General features: G+C 46.0%; 2 protein-coding genes across 2 annotated transcripts; both read right to left on the bottom strand.

Annotated features, from left to right (window-relative positions):
• Positions 1 to 10780: 10780 nt before the first annotated feature.
• LOC119306759 lies at positions 10781 to 11423 on the bottom strand (the record flags this gene model as incomplete). Its single annotated transcript, XM_037582895.1, has 1 exon — positions 10781 to 11423. A coding segment is annotated over one exon (327 nt), but the record flags the coding sequence as incomplete, so codon positions are not given.
• Positions 11424 to 16351: 4928 nt separating this feature from the next.
• Positions 16352 to 18338, bottom strand: LOC119306758 (4-hydroxyphenylacetaldehyde oxime monooxygenase-like). The gene is made up of 2 exons (XM_037582894.1): positions 17237 to 18338; positions 16352 to 17107 (listed from the first exon to the last, which is right to left on the bottom strand). Exons 1-2 carry the CDS (start codon positions 18170 to 18172, stop codon positions 16469 to 16471), a joined length of 1575 nt encoding a protein of 524 aa, XP_037438791.1. The 5' UTR covers positions 18173 to 18338; the 3' UTR covers positions 16352 to 16468.
• Between the last annotated feature and the right edge of the window lie 647 nt (positions 18339 to 18985).

The raw sequence follows: 18985 nt of genomic DNA, 5'->3' as shown, positions 1-18985 counted from the left end.
TGGATAAGTGGAGGCGCCCCGCCACGAAGCCGTTTTCCTGATTCAAAGGCATATTTCAGAAAAGACGCGTCCGTTTAAAACTGCCAGGGACCTGTTTGTAGAAGTATTTTTACAGATTAGTCCCTGAGTTTTAAACGCCCGTCTCTTTTTAACGGTAGCTCCAAATAAGGTGAAACCAACACTCACTTCTTCGTTTCGTCGAGCCCGTTCTGTTGTTCATGCTTTCACTATGGATTGACACTGTGAAAATGACCATTATGCCCTTGCCCTTAATCAGCCCCCTCCGAGAGAGAACGATTTCCGGCGATTCTTTCCGCGAGCTTCTGACACTTTCTTACGGTGATTTATTCCACCCCAGGCAAGCCACAATACCCACTTGCATGATAGTCATGCAGTAACCATGGTTTTCAACTTGAATCTTTACTAAATGTTTGCTTGTTGAAAAGATGGTAATCGCTGTCCCGGTGATGTTTAGATTTGCATGTTCACTTTTGTGCTATGTTGTATTGTACTCTGTTAGCATGTTGTACCTGCTAGTATTTATTTTCCTATGTTTATGCTTGCTAGTACTACATGTTGATGTTGGAGATGGTCATGCTAGTCAGTATGCCATGCTCAGTGGATATGATTTATTGTTGGTATGGTGGATAGCTATGTGATACCCTCATGATGATGTTGATATCATGTTCATGCATTGTAACTGGTATCATGTTATTTTATCATGGATCAACATATTTGCATTCAAGTTTAACCAGATTAAATTGAACTTGAACAACTGTTGGCTGAGTCATGGTGCCGCTGAATCGATGCTGACCAGTGCAACCACGCTTACCGGTATGGGACGGTCCTAACTGGGTCTATTGTCGTGCCTCCTGCCGGTGCCTCCAACGAGGGAAGGTTATGGGCGTGTTGTACCCCGGCCCGGGAAGCAGACATAACTTTGTGTGCCCGTTGGTTCAGTTTTTGGATCCGTGTCCCCGTGTGGGATGGGCCACGATGGTGGTCGATGTGTCTGGAGGTAGACACAGGGCCACGCATGACTTAGCCCAGTGGGGAGTGAGTCAGAGTGGCCGGGAGAGTGTCATGGTAGTAGATCGGTTTTGTCAGAACGTCGTTGGTCCACCCGAATGGGAGTGAGAGGCCATGGGTTCCGTAGTGTGGGTACAATGTACTAACCTCTGCAGAGTGTATATAAAATTTATCGATAGCCGCACCCGCGGATAAGGGCCCAGGTCGAAAGTAGGTCACACCATGAGTCAACAGTAATAAGAATAATGTGCTTAATAACAATGAGATAAGTTGGTTGTGATCGCTGTAAGGATCACGGGCCATGTATTGGTCGGGTTGTGATCGCCGTAAGGGTCACGGACCAAGTGTTGGTCATGGTTGTGATCGCCGTAAGGATCATGGTGGTATCGAGGATACCGAGTTGTTGTATATTCATGATGTTGTGCGAGAGTCGTGGGTAAAGATCAAGCTCCCTGTGGTCATTTAATGATTGCTACGGTATTGTTTATACCAAGCTTGATTTGATTCTGAGATGATCGTGTGATGTCCGAGGTTGGTAAGTGATGCATGCGTTGGTTACGGGGTAACCCGAGCGGTATAAGTGGTGCATGTAGTGGCATCATGTTGCATGCTAGTATTGTTGGATTAATATGTTCATGTTGTGTTAGCTGTATCATGTTCATGTTATATTGTTCTGATGATATCATGATAATTCTTGTTTAACCTGTAATTTCCATGATGTTGTCTGTCTTGAATGCTTCTGGTTATTGTGAGCTTGCAAGTACATTCAATGTACTGACCTGGTGTGTCATGCCAGTTTGCAGGTCATGTCGGTTTTGATTGCTTGCTTGTCGTGGTTTCCGTTCGTGCGAGCTAGGATAAGTGTTCTAGCCAGAGTCCCTGCGGAGTGGAGTTCACCACCGTCGTCGTTGTTCCGCTGCTAGAGTTCTTCCGCTGCATCGTGTTGTTCTGCTGCTTGCATAGAGCAACTGAGGATGGCGTAGTGTCGACGTACCGATGTTATTCATTGTAATATCGAAGACCTTGTATTCATATTCGTGTAATAATAGAAAGCTGGTTTGTTCTATGCTAAGCAGTGTCGTATTCTAGAAGACTTCTCCTCGATCTCTGGGCTGGAATACGTGGCGTTTCAGTTTTCTCTGAGCAGGGGTGCCACAGATCGTATTCGAATCATAGCAGTTAACCCCTTTGGTCCGGCTTCCTGATCGTATTCGAATCATAGCCGTTAAACATTTTGATCATTTGGGGGCTTGATCGTATTCGAATCATAGCTTAACCCCTTTTGGTCCGGCTTACTGATTGTATTCGAATCAGAGCCATTAAATACTTTGGTCACTTGGGGGCTTCCTGATCGTATTCGAATCATAGCTGTCGGTACCCCTTTGATTGGCACAATGCCACAAACCACTTGGGGTCTTCCTGGTCGTATTCGAATCATAGCCATTAACCCTTTTGGTCTGGCTTCCTGTTCGTGTTCGAAGCATAGCCTCGTGTTTTCTCTCTTTTTGGTTTGAGTTTTTTGAAACAGTTTTTTGGGTTTCTCCTGATACTCTCTTGCTCATATCTGAAGCATACATGTGGTCTCTATTAACTCGACCTGGCTTTGGATGATAAGTCGCTAGTATATGACAATGTTACATACTTGGGAGTATTGGCTTCTACAGATTGGGCTATCACCCTTACTGCACAGATATTATAAGCCGGCACTATAATTTAATATCACAGGTATGATATTGTTATTATAATTATGTTTACGTTCTGGTTAACACCAGCCCTATCTATGACTATTTTAAACATCAGTGGTTATATGTGAGATATTATGACCCACTCTGCGGTGAACCGCCAAGGGCTCTTGTGATCTACTTGTGTGCAAGATACATCAACTTTTCATCTACACCAATCAACAACATGACAAGTATAAAAGGATATTATCAAGTGGTGGCTTAACAGAGTTGAGCACAACATAAACGTGCACGATGGCACGACAGAGCAAAGTTATGACTACCCTATTACATGACTCAAGGAGTCAAAATGATTAACTATTTTTTCAGCAGATCGCAAATATAAACCGTCCAGCGGCTCACTCCTCTTGACTCTGCTGGCCTGAAGCTTCTGGATATCCCTCTCTGCTTCTTCGTCCCGTTCTACTTCCTGGAAGGTTGGTGATGACCAGTCAATGCCACTTAAAGCTCGGAATTCAGCCTCATCATCAATGAGCTCGGTCGGGTCAACTTCAGGAGCGAAAGTGTGCTTACGAATTGGGGGTATCAGATCATGCACTTTGTAAGACGGCATCGGCGCCTTCTGATTTTCCAAGTCATAAGCCGGTTGATATCTGGACAGGTCTGTTTCATTAGCAATCAGGCTAGCCAGGGGATGTATGTCCTTCACGCAGGCGGCAAAGTCTTTCTTGTCAAATAGGGTGCCGTCTTGTTTCAAGCTCGGGTACCCAGTCGATATATTGGCCAGGTCTAGCTCTAGCAGCCAAGCTTTGGCTTGGCTTAAGGCCGTCACAGCTCCGGCTCTTGCAGATGATCGCTTCATCTCACTAAACCTCTCAAGCAGAATGGAAAGCTTCCTCAACACGTCAACCAGGAGAGTGGGGCTTGGTTAGATGGAGAGATTGGGGCCAATTCACGTTGAGCCCTGGTATAAAGCTGCTCCACTAGCGTATAAACCGCCTTCAGCTTCACAAGCATATCCTAGTTGAGATTGGTGCTCCTGGGACCTGCATAAGGTTCATCTCATCATGGAAGATATTCAAATTTGACAATCATAAGGCGACTTACCAAAGATAGCTAAAACCATCTGCGATACATGGCGTTTTAAGCCGGAAAATTCCATGGTCACCTCCTCAAGAGTCGCCTCCGCATTTTCAGCCCATTGTGTCAAGGCAATCTTCTCTTCAGCCCATGCGTTTTTCTCGGCTTCAAAACCGGTCTTCAGTTTTTCTGATTCAACCACACTGAATTCAAACTTTGAGTTCGCCTTTTGGGTTTCAGATTCTTGCAGCTCCAGACGAGTCTTCAAGACAAACAGCTCTGATTGAAGTTGAGCAGTGGTGGTTTGTACATACACTGGGTCACAGTCATAATTCAAATTTAGCTAAAAACATGAAGTCCCAAGCCTTTTGCCAGTAACAACACTTGGCACTTGGGGGCTAATGTCTACCGAAAGAATTATTCATGCGAGGGCTTATGGGAATAAGTCCCAAGCACTTTGCGAGCAAGAGTACTTGGCACTTGGGGGCTAATGCATATAGTTTGTTCTGTTACAACTTTACGATGACCCGTTTGTGCTACAAACGGCCACATCCAACTCATGAGAACTGCAAAAGTAAGTACTACTTTCTATACAAGAGTATCAAGGACCGGCTCATTCATGCTGATTAAACTGGCCCTTGGGGGCTACGGATCTATTTTAAACCGGATGCTTTAAGTCGGATTTTTGAGGGATTCTATCAAGAGGTATTATTTATGCCCATGGTTGATCTAAAGTCTACAGCATATTCATCATAAATAGTAGACTTGGGGGCTGATAAGAGGTGCATAACTTAGTAAAGGAAGAGCTCATACCTCAATTTTTTGGTGCATTTACTTCACCATGTCAATTTCAAGCTCACGGATGCTATGCACTTGGCTGAGATAGCCAGAGTATATTTCGCCAATGCTTAATTGGGAGTAGTCAGCAACATCAAATCTTACTTTACGCCGCTCAATGTGCTCTTCCTTGGCAGTATGTTTGGCCAAGACAGTAGGCCTTCCCGGCTCTCTAAAGCCGGTGTTGGTGATCACCACGTCATCATCTTGAGTGTCAGCCGTCTTAGCTGGGCTCGATGCTTCAGTGTTTAAAGTGCCATCATTTGCTTGGACAGTAGAAGAGCCGGGGATTTCTGGTGGTGGAGGAACAGAGTCTTCAGGTGCCGTCGTTTGTGGCTCCAGCTCACTAACTTTCGGGTCTTCAACCGGCTTATTTACCCTTGCTTTCTTGCTGGGTTTGGCTTTTCCACTGTATGAGTCATGAGAGGTCAGTATAAGTATCAAGGTGTATAAATGAGCAAATAAGTAATTGTTATTACCCCGGGGCAGTCTTGAAAGCCGGCAAATGAGATTGAGATGAGTCACCGGAAGAGGAACGAGATGTTTCCTAATAATTTGAGTCGGAAGAGTTAAGTGGTTGGCGGATGAGACCCACCAGAGGATAAAAAGAGCTTAAATAAGAAGTGACCTCGTTTCGACGCTTCCTCAGAGTGTTTGGTAAGCCGGAGGACAATTCTTCATCCCTGCTAGTCCGAGTCTGACGCCGGCTCTCGTGATGTTGTTGCTTCAAAAGAAAGTGAGGATCCAGATGAGCTAAGGGGTTTGAAAAGCTTACTTTCTGGGTTACTCTTCGAATTTTCTGTCTTGGCAAGGGCTCGGAGTCGGAGGAAATGATAGTTACCTCTTCTTCAAGTGCTTGACTGGTCCCTGTGTCATCCTGATGATAGTCAATGTCAATAAGATCGTTAAAAAAGGAGCCAAGGGAGTCAAGGGCTACCACCGACTCAGAACTATCGTCCAGCTCAAGCAGCTCAGAAGCACTGGGTTTCTTCCCCTTCTTTTTGGTCGTTTTCTTGACAGCTTTCTTGGCTTTCCTACCCGTTTAGCAGCTTCATGATCATACTCCTTCTTCCAGAAGTCATCATCAGCCTGTGAAAGACATCAAAGTTGAATCAAGCAAGGTACTTAACCATGAAGGCAAAGTAAGTAATTCAAAGACTTACTTTTGGTGTCGAGTTAGATTTGCAGAAAGGGCTCAAGCCCACCTTGCTGCAGTCTGCCGGGCTTTCAAGCAGAAGAGATTTTGTCATCTCGTTGATGGCATCATCAGTTAAATCCACGGAGATGTGGTGTAGTGGATCTTTTTTCTCACCCGTGTAGGTACACATTAAGCCGGAGCGGCGGCTCAAGGGAATAACCCACCATGCAACCCAGCACCGGACTAAGTCAATACCGGTTAGGCCGTTTCCCAGCAGAGCTTTGACTTTGGCAATGGTGGGGGCGAGTTTCTTGCGTTCAGCTGCTGTTAACTTGTCAGGGAGGATATGTTTTGAGTCCAGGCGCAGGGCGCGAAAGCCGGGCAGTGGGTTCTCGTCAGCCGAAGAAGTGTCTTTGCAATAGAACCATGTTTGATTCCAATCCTTGGGATGACTCGGCAGATGAGCATAAGGAAAGATGGCATCTCTCCTTCGCTGAATTGAGATTCCACCAAGTTCTAGACTGGGTCCATTGGAATACTCATTTTGGCGGTTTGAATAGAAGTATTCTCTGAACAACTCTACACTGGGCTCCTCTTGAAGGTATACCTCACAGAAGACTTGGAAATTACATATGTTTGACACAAAATTGGGTCTGATGTCTTGAGGATGAAGATTCAAAGAGTGCAGGACATCCCGAAAGAACTTAGAGCCGGGAGGTGAGAAGCCCCGGTTCATATGATCAGTAAAAATAATGACTTCGCCTTCCTTTGGCTGAGGTTTCTCTTCTTCCGGTTTAGGGGCGCGATACTACATGACAGATTTCTTTGGCAAATAGCCAGTTTTTTCAAAGTCCCGAAGTGTGTTCTCCGTGATGATGGAGCGTACCCAATTACAGGAAGTGGTTGTCTTGGGCGGCATTGTGAAAAAGGAAGCCTAAAAAATAAAAATAACAAACTCGCCGGTTCAAATTAAGCCGGAGGAAAAAGTACTGCAGCACATATTCAGAGTGGCGGCTTAAAAAGGGGCCTAATGGTATATGATTAGTTACAACGGGTTATGTAAGCCGCCATGTGCAGTTTGAAGACTATCAAGCGAGAAATCTGTTGAGCATTGAATTTAACTACAGTTGATGATATAAGCCGCCAGGTAGATCTAGCAAGAAGAAAAAAAATTCTGCTAAGTGCTGGACAAACAAGTTTCACATACTACAATTATAAATTTGGATCTGGCGCTATGTGAAAAAATAAAATAAATCAAAACCTAAAAACAGTGCAGGGGAGTTCACAGGCTCTGATGAGATCTTCTTTCAAGAGAAAAGGATCCGCTAGCATTGAAGACCTGGGCAAAATTACTACCGAGCAAGTTTTAGGCTATCTTTAGATCAAAAGGTGTTAGGGTTGAAGAACTACGACGAACCATGAAGAACACGAGGAACTATAGAAACCCTAGTGCAGATCTGGAGCGTATGAGGGTGAGCACTTACGGATGCATATCAGACTGCGATGGAGCGCCGGTGTTCTCTGGTCCGAATCAGGTTGATGCAGCGGCCAAGGACGAGGTAGACGGCGAGCTTTGCGGCGGTGGTAGTGGAGCTCAAGTAACAGGAGAGTCGCGACGGGAGGAAGACGAAGGAAAGAGGGGATAATGAGAAGGGGCCGTTCAACCCTATTTATAAGGAAGGATAACAAGTGGGCGCAAAAAATGAGGAGGCAAAAACATGGTTATCCAGCTGCTTGGGCGCCTCGATTCTCGGGACAGTTATTAAAGACAAAAGATCCGTTGAGATATATCAGATATTGTGCAAATTAATGATAGGTGACGTCATGGCGGGTTACCACAATTCCAGGAGATGACGTCATGGCGGGTTATGAATTCTCGCACAAGTGAAGAAGGGAAGATTATTTCCTAAGTGTTGAAGGTTGACATGAACAAGTTCAAATCAACCTGGGGCCTAATGTTGGGGATATAACTATTAGATATGACCCGCCCAGGAGGGGCAGGGTTATAACAATGGCGATTCATCATATGAAGCCCACAAGGATATCGAAGATGGCGGTTCGAGATAAGGGCCCAAGGCCCAAGGGCGACTTAAGGCCCGTAGAGTAAACCGGCATATGTATAAAGACTTGTATTGTAAGGCATGTACAGGAAGTCAGCGAGCCGGACACGTTGTCTATGAGCCAGCCAGGACTCCGTGAGCCGCTGGGCGTCAACCTGAGTATATAAAGTGACGACCTGGCGGCGGTTCAGGGTAAGAGACAACAGATCGAAAGCTAGGTCAAGCGGATTCACTCCCTGGTAATCGAGACATAAGCAATACCACCTCAAACTGGATTAGGCCTTTACCTTCACCGCAAGGGGCCGAACGAGTATAAACTCATGTTTCCTTTGTCCCGTTCAACCCCTTTAAGCTAACCTAGAGGCGTTGGCTCCATGACTAAGTCCTTTCACAAGGACATCTATCGTGACTATTCCACGACAACTTGCCTCACTTGGGTAGATCTTCACGAAGTAGGCGATCTCCTTGCCCTTACAAACTCCTTGGTTCAATTCCACAATCTTGACGGAGGCTCCCAAGTGACACCTAACCAATCTAGGAGACACCACTCTCCAAAAGGTAATAGATGGTGTGTTGACAATGAACTCCTTGCTCTTGTGCTTCAAATGATAGTCTCCCCAACACTCAACTCTCTCTCACAGATTTGGCTATGGTGGAAAGATGATTTGAGTGGAAAGCAACTTGGGGAAGGCTAGAGATCAAGATTTTTGTGGTTGGATTGGAATGTCTTGGTCTCAACACATGAGTAGGTGGTTCTCTCTCAGAAAATGAGTAGTGGAAGTGTAGGCACGTTCTGATGACTCTCACAAATGGAGAAGGGGATGGAGGGGGTATATATAGCCTCCACACAAAATCCAACTGTTACACACTTCTTACCCAACTTGGTCAGACCGAATAGAAGAACTCGGTGAGACCAATTTAGTTCAAAATGTGAACATTAGGAATCTCGGTGGGATCGATGAGATCAACTCAGTGGGATCGATCGCTCCTTTCGATGAGACCGAAACGTTACCAAAAGGAAACAAAGAGTTTGCAATGTGAATCCGGTGGAACCAATTGCTCATTTTGGTGAGACCGAATTGTTGCGAAAGGAAACAGAGAGTTTGCAAAGTCATCTCGGTGAGACCGAGAGCCGTATTGGTGAGACTGAATTGATTAGGGTTTCTGGCTATGGCTATGTCAAATGAACTCAGTGGCGCCGGATAGATCAAATCGGTGGGGCCGAGTTTCACTTTAGGTTTTGGACATAGGTGGAAATGAGAAAGTGGTTGAGGGTTTTCGAGCAATATCACTAAGCACTTTGAGCAAGTAGACCATTAAGCAACACCTCATCCCCTTTTAATAGTATTGGCTTTCATATGGACTCAATGTGATCTTGGATCACTAAAAGAAAATGAAGAGTCTTGAGCCTTTGCCAATCTTTGTCCTTAGCATTTTGAGGGGGTCCACATCTCTAGTCCATGCCATGCCAATCATTGTACTTTCTGAAATATTTAACTTGAATGGATATTGGTTCAATGAGCTATATGTTGTTATGAAATACCAAAACCACCCGGGGATTAGTTGCACTTTCATCCCTCGCGTTAAAAAACCAAAGCCCATTAAGGGGATCTTGTTTCGTGCTTGCCTTGGCAGTTGCTGACTCAATTCAATTACATAAATAGCATGTAATTAAGAATTCGAAAATCGCATTATATATGTGAGATCACCTTCCTAAAAGATAGACATAAGATATTTCTTGATAATTTTCCAAAACACAACCAGATAATCCCGCATACGAAATCACTACTCCGGCACGCTATGCCATTTATTATTATATCTACTATTAGTTGGCAATAATCAGTTCCCTAATACAATAAAAATAACATATCTTTTTTTCTTATGGGTGTACGATCAACAGGCTCTCAGCGACATAGCCGAGCATCGCTTGCCAACATGGACAACGACCACGATGAGCCCGCGACATGGGCGATCTAGCGTTCACCATGAAGGATGACTACTGTGCTCTACATGATGTACATACGTCGATTGTTGTCGAAACGTTCGTGGGCGAGGACAACATGACACAACATTGGTTAGGTGGTTCATGCTATTGTAGAAAAGAGGGGTGTTCCAAGCATAAGAAGGAAAAAGAACTAAAGCCACCTCATGGTCTATGGTGTTGGAGAAAGAAAGAGTGTTCCAAGAAATAAAACAAAAAAAGAAAGAAAGAATATTCTAGAAAACAATTAGGAATGAGAACTAAATCTGGTAAGGAATGAGAGAGAAGATGATGAGGCGTTGATGACGAAACACACTAATGTTGACGTGCTGCTGGTTGGCGAAGAGGCTAGAATTAGAAGATGCAGGGAAGGACGAGAAAGAGAAGAACGACAATTATCCCTTTAGCAATGAATGGTACGTGGGCTGGAGTTGGAGCATATTGATGACTAGAATATGTTCGCATTTTCACTCGTCTCCGACGTCATTGTGCATTTGCAAAGTTGAATGGATCTTTGAGAATGCTTTTTATAGTTACTTTGTTGTTTTGCGTCAATAGTATGTGTTAGGTTAACCCACTCCATTATATTATAAACATGAAAAATTTCATCCCTGTTGCAATGCACAACGAAGATGAAGTGGATGTCATCTGGTTTTAAAGGAACTGACTCCAGTGAGAAATGTCCCACTACAACGGGGAACCGAGCGTGAAGGGAAGGTTCCAACAGAAAAGGGCAAGATGCATCGTGGGATGAGTTTTTTGTGTTGGACCCGGTTGTTAAAAATAACATGACGGATAGCCCGTAGCAACGCACGGGCATTCTGCTAGTCTTTATATGGACATCAGACATTCAGGCATTCTGCTAGTCTCTATCCAGCGGCTGCATTCACTTGAATTTGAAATAATTTGTAATACTCTCCCCGAAACTTTGTACTAAATCAGCGACGATGATTAATCATATATACAATACTTGTACAATCAAAACTTAATTAATTTGCTCCACTGGAGAAGGCAAACAAAAACAAAGTTGCACTGAACTTACAATGAGATTAGCATGGGAAAATTCATTGGAGAACTATACTATATTGCACGCACCACGGTCATTAATTTACTCGTATGCTATCGCAGTTTAATAGTGTCGTGCATGCCAGCGTACGTGGTTAGATACATATACACGGAGAGAGAGAAAGGATGGACGAGCGATGAGCCGTGGATCCGCCATTGCCGGCGACCCTACGTGCATGGAGCTGGCCACGCCGGAGTAGTTGATCTCCCTGGATGGAGCTTAATTAGAAGGCCAGGACGCCGGCGGCTGCTGCGGCCACGGCCACGGCGCCGCCGAAGCGGGCCGCGAAGGAGGAGGCGGCGCTGGGCGCCGGCGCGTCGCCCCCGGCGGCGCCGGGCGTGGAGCCCTCTGGCTTGGGCTCGGTCATGGTGGTGCCGATGGGGGAGCCGACGGGCGCGGCGTCCTCGTCGTCCATGGCGTCGTCCCCCGGCTTGTCGCCCTCGAAGGACCCCACGGGGGTCTTGGCCACCGGGGTCAGGATCGTCGGCTTGGCGTCGTCCGCCGTGGCCACCGCCGCGAGCAGCGCGACGGCGGCGAGGAGGAGGAGGAGCAGCAGCGGCGGCGGCGGCGCCCGGTGCCCGGCGGCGGCGGCCATGTCGCGCACACGCACGTACGTACGTCGAGGTTCTCCGATCGAGCGCGAGCGGCGCAAGTCTGCGTCGTCGGCGTGCGCGCGCGTGTGTCGGGGAGGACGGCGAGGCGCGCGCGCGCGTATATGTATGTGCGACGGGAGGAGCGGAGCGGTGGAGAATTCGGGCGGACGAGGTTTGAACCGGACGGACGGACGAGCGGTGGCGGATGGGCGGGAGGCGCCACTGGCTGCGCGGGCCCCACGCTCCTCGGTCGCCGTCCCTGTTTAGTTTTTCATATTTTTTTCTTGTTTCCGCGTGAATATGTATTAGAAATCACAGCACCCATTCCACGTCCTTTAATACTCGGAAACGGCAATTTATATTGACGCGATGAATAGCAAATTTAGTTTGCAAGGAACCGAGACGGATTTGCCATGCTCGCCAACTAAACCTGCTATCATTGAAGAACATAATTTTCCATAAAAAACATTCGATTTGCCATGGTAAAAAAATCTGACGTCACATTTGCAATGAAGCAACGTATAGTCCAAGGGCAGTGCTAGGCGCCGGCGCACCGGCGAACCGTTTGGCCGGTCGACCCCCAGCCGTCAGATGTGCGTCTTATCAGCCGTTTGATCGAGCTCCTCTTTTCTTTGTCCTCCCCGCATCTCCCACCTCGCGCCGCCGCATGCCAGACGCGAAAGAACCCCCCGCCAAACGACTGAGCCCCCGCCGACCCCACCCCTCCCCGCCATGGACGAGCTCGACGCCGGCCTCGAAGCTCGCTGCCACTCCATTCTCGCTTTCGGGGGGCAGCCGCGGTTCTCAAAAAAAAAATCCATGCCACCTTCGAGCAACGCTGCTGTGAATGGAAGTAGCAAAAATTGACTTCAGTTCCAGCAAAATCAAACATGGTTGTAGTAAAAAAAAAATCAACCGAAAAAAAGGGGGATGTAGCATCTCGTGAGAATGAATGTAGCAATCATCAACACTTTGGTAACAAAAAACTGACAAAAAGGTTGCATCAAAAGACACAGTCACGGGTCTCGCATGTTCATGGAGATGGGATGTAGCAAAAATTCGACAAACACCAGCAGTGACAAAAAAACAACATGGTTGTAGCAAAATCGTTAGCCGGTTCCAGCAAAAATACGGTGGGAGCAGATTTTGGGCGGGGTGGGTGGTAGCAAAAACATGAGCCGGTTCCAGCAAAAATTATCTTCGGTTCCAACAAAATCATAACATGGTTGTAGCAAAAAATGGAGATGAATGTAGCACAAATGCAGAAAACACCTGTAGTAACAAAAAACCAAAACGGTTGTAGCAAAATGGTTCGCCGGTTCCAGCAAAAACTAACGTGGTACTACCTTCGTCCGGGTTTATTGGTCCCCATTGTATTTCGTGCTGAATTTTGACCATAAATTAAAAACTAACAAAATGTTCATGCATGTCATCAAACATTATATTTTTGAAAACTATGTTCAAACACGAATCGAATGAGATAATTTTTTTTTGACATGCATTAACATTTTGTTAGTTAAATCTTTAGTCAAAATTTGGCACAAACTATAAAGGGGACCTATAAACCAGGACGGAGGTAGTAGCAGATTTTGAATGGATGGGTGGTAGCAAATACATGGGCTGGTTCCAAAAAAAAAACATGGTTGTACCAAATCCTGCTGCGGCGGCCATGGACAGGAGTGCAACCAGCTACGGTCGGCCATGGCGACGAGCGCTGGTTGCCACATGGTCGCGCTGATGGATGAGCGGCATGGGAAGGTGGTAGTGAGGCTCGTCGGAGCAAGGATGCGGCGGCCCGAGCGAGAGGCAGAGGCGAGGTAGGCGAGATGTGAGCAAGAGGATGAGTGGATGAGATTTCTATAGATGGGCGGTTGCTGGGATAAGGACGTGGATGCCTGGGTAGTATGCGCGGGACCTATGAACACGTGGTGTGCGTGCGGCACTGCAGCCGTTGTGTTGTGTGCGTGAGAAGAGCGGCGCGACCGGCCAAAAGTTCGGCCGGAACGCCGGATACAAGCATATTTACTATAGTCCAAGCATCAGCTTATCCACTCCTCGGTGTTTTCTCCTGCTAGTCTTCTTTCATAGCCGTGTTCCCATTTCCATCTTCTTCTTCTTCAGCTTCTGCTCGTCCACCCTCTTCCAGACGGCCGATTCTGCCTTCTCCCTTCCCCACGTTCATCTGCATGAGCCGCCAGTTCCCCCCGTTGTAATGCATTTGCTCATTCTTCCAGCATCACACGATCTTCCCCCAATTGCAAGCTTGCCCGATAATGCATAAACAAGCATGCATAACAAAAAAAATCAGCCAGAGATGAAAGCGGTTTGAAATCAAAACGAGCTCTACTGCGAAGCTTCCATATCGCCCATCAAAGAGCTGCTAAGCCCACAATTTGTAAGTTTCGACTATTTGGCAGAAATGCAAGATTCCATCAGAAATATTGTAAGAGAGAGAGAGCATTTTAACGCAAAGTGTTTTTTACCGGAGCCGGGAGCTACCGGTGATCTTGCCACCAATGAGGTGCTGCCACATCTAAAGTTGTGGGACCATATGTATGTGTATATGAAAGTATTCATAGCAAAATATCTCTTTTTTCTGGTTTAAGTCTAATCAATGTCAGAATGATGCAGTACCTCTTAACAGGAACCGGAACCGTACGCATGCATGCATGCAGAATCTCTCCTCTCTCTCACACACAAATCCATCCATTTTATCTTTGTTTAAAATTTTAGATGTACAATATCTCTCACACTAATTTTCTATAATTGAAATATTTTATATATTCAAATTCCTGAACATGTGATCTGTAGAGCAAGACCAATTTTGAATATATTTAAACTAGTTTAAGTTTTTCTATTTCAATCATATCAAAATTTAAATTTCACTTATTTCAAATTTACTTATTCGAAATAATTGGAATCAATTTTGAAACTAGTGAAAATATTTTTTGAAATAAGTGAAATCAGTTTTCTGAAACTAGTTTGTTCAAACATGTCAAACTGATTATTTCAAAACATTTTGGTAACGAATGAAATAAGTATAAATGAGTGAAGTCAGTTCTTTTGAAATGAATGAAATTAGTTTTATATTGAAATGATTGAAACCACTTTTCTAAATATAGTTTTCTTTGTGAGTTTCATATTCCAGTTTATGAAACTGTTTCTTCAAATGGACTAACTGTGATGTGTTTTTCTGAAACTAATGAAATATATCTTTTGTAATGAGTGTAATCAATTTTTGAAACAAATTGAAATATAGTATTTCAATTGAGCGACTATAATGTGTTTTCTGAAATGAGTGAAATGAGTTATTTGAAAAAAAGTGAAATATGTCTTTTTGGTGTGAAACGACTTTTTCAATGTGTGAAACTGATATTCCTGCTGAGTGAAATATTTTTCAATATTTCTTTCGAAATATGTTTTCTCAACTGAGAGAAATATGTTTTCACAATTGAGTGAAATCATTTTCTTCATTGAGTGAAATATGTTTCTTCAGATGAGTGAAATTGGTTTTTTAAACATAAAGAAAATAGTTTTTTAATGATTGAAATCAACTTTCTGAAATTAGTGAAACTAGTATTTTGAAACGACTAAAATCTGTGTTTTCTAATGTGTAAAAATATGTTCTCTCAACTAAGTGAGATATGTTTTCTCAACCGAGTGAAATTATTTTTCTTAAATGAGTGACATCACTTTCTTCCGATGAGTGAAAGCAGCTATATTTGAAATAGATGAAATGCGTAAAAATAGTTAATTTTAGAAAAGGTGAAATATGTTTTCTCAAATGAGTGAAATATTTTTTCTAAAACAAGTAAAATATGTGTCTTAAAATAAGTGAAACCAATGTTTACCAAAGTTGAAATTATTATTTTGAAATTTGCAAAACAGGAGCAAACACTTCTATGAAATAGCAAAACAATCTTATGTTTTACGAAAGTGATGCCAAAGAAAATTGAAATATATAAATAAAAGTAGTTCTAATATATCCAACATTGATCTTATTCTAGAGGTCTTGTCAACATGATTTCAAATATATAAAAAATTTCATAAATAGGCATTCACTTTAAAATATATCAATCATTCAAAATATATGAATGAAATAAAATGCATGTCATTTATGTGGGGAGAGAGAATCATGCATGCCGGGTCAGCCTCTCCATTCCATCTCTCTCTCTCTCCTGACAAAGCTGCATGGCATGCATGTATTTGATCAGACGTGTCAGTGTGTGCCAGTCGTATTTAGATAGTATAAGAGATGTAGTATATACTCTGACAGAGTGCATGAATCTTGACGAAACTAAGAGGACGGTGGATGGTGTGCCGGTACCTCCCGCCTCCGGTAAAATTACTTATTCGAGCATTTTAATTACTAATCAGTCAGGCCATGTGAACTACCTTAGCAGATTGGCCATAGAGACCTCCCTCTGTACCGTAATATTTGTTGCTGGAGTAGCTGGAGTTAGCTACTCCAGCGACATATATTACAGTATAGAGGGAGTAGTTGTGTCCCTGTCTATTTCTGTCTCCGCCCTCTGCCTCTCTAGCAGAAGTTTGACGCACAACGTGTACCCTTCGTCTCTTGTCCTGTGCGATCGATTGCGTATCGACGAATCGGCTTCTTAATTTAAGGGGGCAATTGCAAAACATGCATATTTGTTTTTTATCTCATATAAGTCCTCTCTCAAAAAACTTCACACACGTTTTTCAAAACACACATAACTCCACCATTGATTATAGTTACTCTCTGCGATCCATATTACTTGTTGCTCAAATAGGTGTATCTAGACTATTTGAGTAACAAGTAATATGGATCAGAATTGTATATTTTTCTAAAGAGATATGCCTCATTTAGAGCTTAGCACAACACCCCTTATTTTACCGGCTCGGCCCTGCAACATATGCCAATTTTATTATTTCATTAGAGTGCAGTGCAGCTCGTTATTTGCTAGTACAAGTTGAGTTGCAAACTGGATAATGCCAAAGCAAATAGTGATCACCCTACTCAATAAGGTCGTGGCCGTGGCGGCACGTAAGCGGTGGGCACGAGCACGAGGGGCGTCTTGCGGTGGAACACGAGCCTTCCTTCCTCCTCCATGCTCACGTCGTCCGCCGCCATCCCCTCCGGGAGCGCCCACTCGAAGCAGCAGAGCAGATTGGCGAGAGTGAACTCCACGGTGGCCATGGCCATCGACATGCCGGGGCAGATCCGGCGCCCCATGCCGAACGGCATCAGCTCCGGATGCTCGCCCTTAAGGTCTATGCCGCTCCCCTCGAACCTGTCCGGGTTGAACTCCTCCGGGTTGTCCGGCCAGCTCGCCGGGTCCCTGCCGATGGCCCACGCGTTGACATAGACCCGCGTCTTGGCCGGCATGTCGTACCCGGCCACCTGGATGTGCCGCATCGTCTCCCTCGGCAGTAGCAGCGGCGCCGGTGGGTGCAGCCGCAGGGTCTCTTTTACCACCAGCCGGAGGTAGCTGAGCTTGGACACGTCTTCGGACAGCACCCTCCCGTTGACGTTGCCGCCGGCCACGGCTCTGATCTCGGCTTGCGCCTTGCTGAGCACGCGCGGCTTCCGTATAAGCTCCGACATCGCCCACAGGATAGTCACCGAGCTCGTGTCAATGCCGGCGATGAACGTGTCCTGAAACTCAAAATGCTTTTATTTTTCTTGCTTTGTTCTTCTTAGTTCTTATTACGGAATGCACATAAGAATCCATCGGACCAAGCAAAGATTGATTAACTAATTAATTAATTGACATGCTATGCTTACAAAAACTATGGCCTTGACGTGGTCCCTGGTGAACTTGCGGTGCTCCTCCGAGTAGGCGATGAGCGCGTCGACGAGGTCGCCGCCGTTCTCCTTCTCCAGGAGATTGGCACGCTCAGGGTCGAGGTGCTGCGCGATGACCATCTCAAAGAATGCGTCGAGCTGGTGGAAGATCCTCTCGCGGCGGGCCATGACGCCCGTGACGCGGTCGACCACCCGGCCGATGGCTCCGGGGAAGAAGTCCTCCGCGGAGGTGCTGGAGATCGCCTCCATGGCCTCATCGAGCGCGTGCTGGAAGCTCTCGTTGAGCGCGAACTTGTCGCTGGCATAGACGCTACCGAACGCCACGGTGCCGATGATGCAGTCGGAGAGGCGCAGGACGTGCTCGTCCAGCGCCACCGGCCGCCTCGCCGCCCCGGCGGTTAACAGGGCGCTCATCAGCATGTCCACCTGCTCCTGGCGGGCGTGCCATGCGGCCTTGACGCGGCGCGTGCTGAGGAGCTCGACGACGAGGAGTTTGCGGATGTGGCGCCAGTAGGCGCCGTAGGGCGCGAACGCCACGTTCTTGAGGCCGTAGGTGAGGCGCCTCGGCCCCGGGGACACGGGCCGCGTGCAGCAGTCCAGGTCGTGCACCTTGAGCACCTCCCATGCCGCCTCCGCCGACGACAGCACCACGGCGGGCGCCGTGCCGAGCCGTAGCTGCATCACCGGCCCGTGGAGCCGCGCCAGATCACGCAGAGCACGGTGCGGCAGCGAGCCTAGCTGGTGCAGGTTCCCCAGGAGGGGCACCTGGGCGGGGCCTGGTGGCAGCCTCAGCCGCCCTTTCCCTTTCCTCCTCAACAACAGCAGGAGGGAAACGACAGAAACGAGGAGTGCTAAGAGGAGGGGCTGCCATTGTTGCCATTGTTGGGGTAGGGAGAGGAGCAGTGAGATCGGCATTTAGATTTAATTTGGAGGACTAAGCACTACTTCTTCAGTGTATGATCTATGAATTATATTCCTTCAACTAGGAGTATGAGTGTGAGACGAAGAAAATTGAGGGGAATGCCAGTGTGTGCGTGTTGAACTTCTCGAACGATTTATATAGAGTACAAGATTTGAGGGGCAAGAAACCTTTTCTAAAGCTAGGGTGGGAGATGGTACAAATCTTGATGTATAAACCAGAGATAAGTCTATATGCTCTAACATCACTTTCCCCGTGCAGCTGAAGCAGTACCGTTGCAAACAATAAGAGCGTCGTGGACAATGAAATGTACTCCCTCCGTTCCTAAATACTTGTCTTTCTACGCATTTCAACAAGTGACTACATACGAAGCAAAATGAGTGAATCTACACTCTAAAATATGTCTACATATATCCGTATGTAGTAGTCATTTGAAATGTCTACAAAGACAAATATTTAGAAATGGAGGGAGTAGATACCAACGGGCTGGCATCCCCATGCAGTCATAGCGGGAACATCGTGCACGGTACGGTGTCACGTCACATGCGCCCTGATTGTAAAGGAAGCTAACGAGGAGCCCAAGCAAGGCGATAGCCCTCCTATGTGCTGATGTCAAGGTAGCCAAGAGTTTGCGACCTGGTAGTTGTGGTCGACGTAACCGTGTGAGGGCCGTAGTGATCGATGTCAAGGTTGGGATTGTCGGGGTCATCACTGTGTTTCACTGTGAATGATCACAGTTTTTTTTTTACGGGATGAGTGATCACAGTTATCTGCACCGTACCAAAGGAACCGCGGCTGAAATCACAGTG

The sequence above is a fragment of the Triticum dicoccoides genome, chromosome 5B (assembly GCF_002162155.2).
Source record: "Triticum dicoccoides isolate Atlit2015 ecotype Zavitan chromosome 5B, WEW_v2.0, whole genome shotgun sequence".
Classification (NCBI taxonomy): Eukaryota; Viridiplantae; Streptophyta; class Magnoliopsida; order Poales; family Poaceae; genus Triticum; species Triticum dicoccoides.
This window is presented reverse-complemented; position numbering and strand designations above follow the sequence as displayed.

Coding starts and splice junctions, on each gene's coding strand:
- LOC119306758 (XM_037582894.1), bottom strand. CDS start 18,172: ATGCCGATCTCACTGCTCCTCTCCCTACCCCAACAATGGCAACAATGG. Junction 17,108..17,236: donor ACGTCAAGGCCATAGTTTTT/GTAAGCATAGCA, acceptor TTTGAGTTTCAG/GACACGTTCATCGCCGGCAT.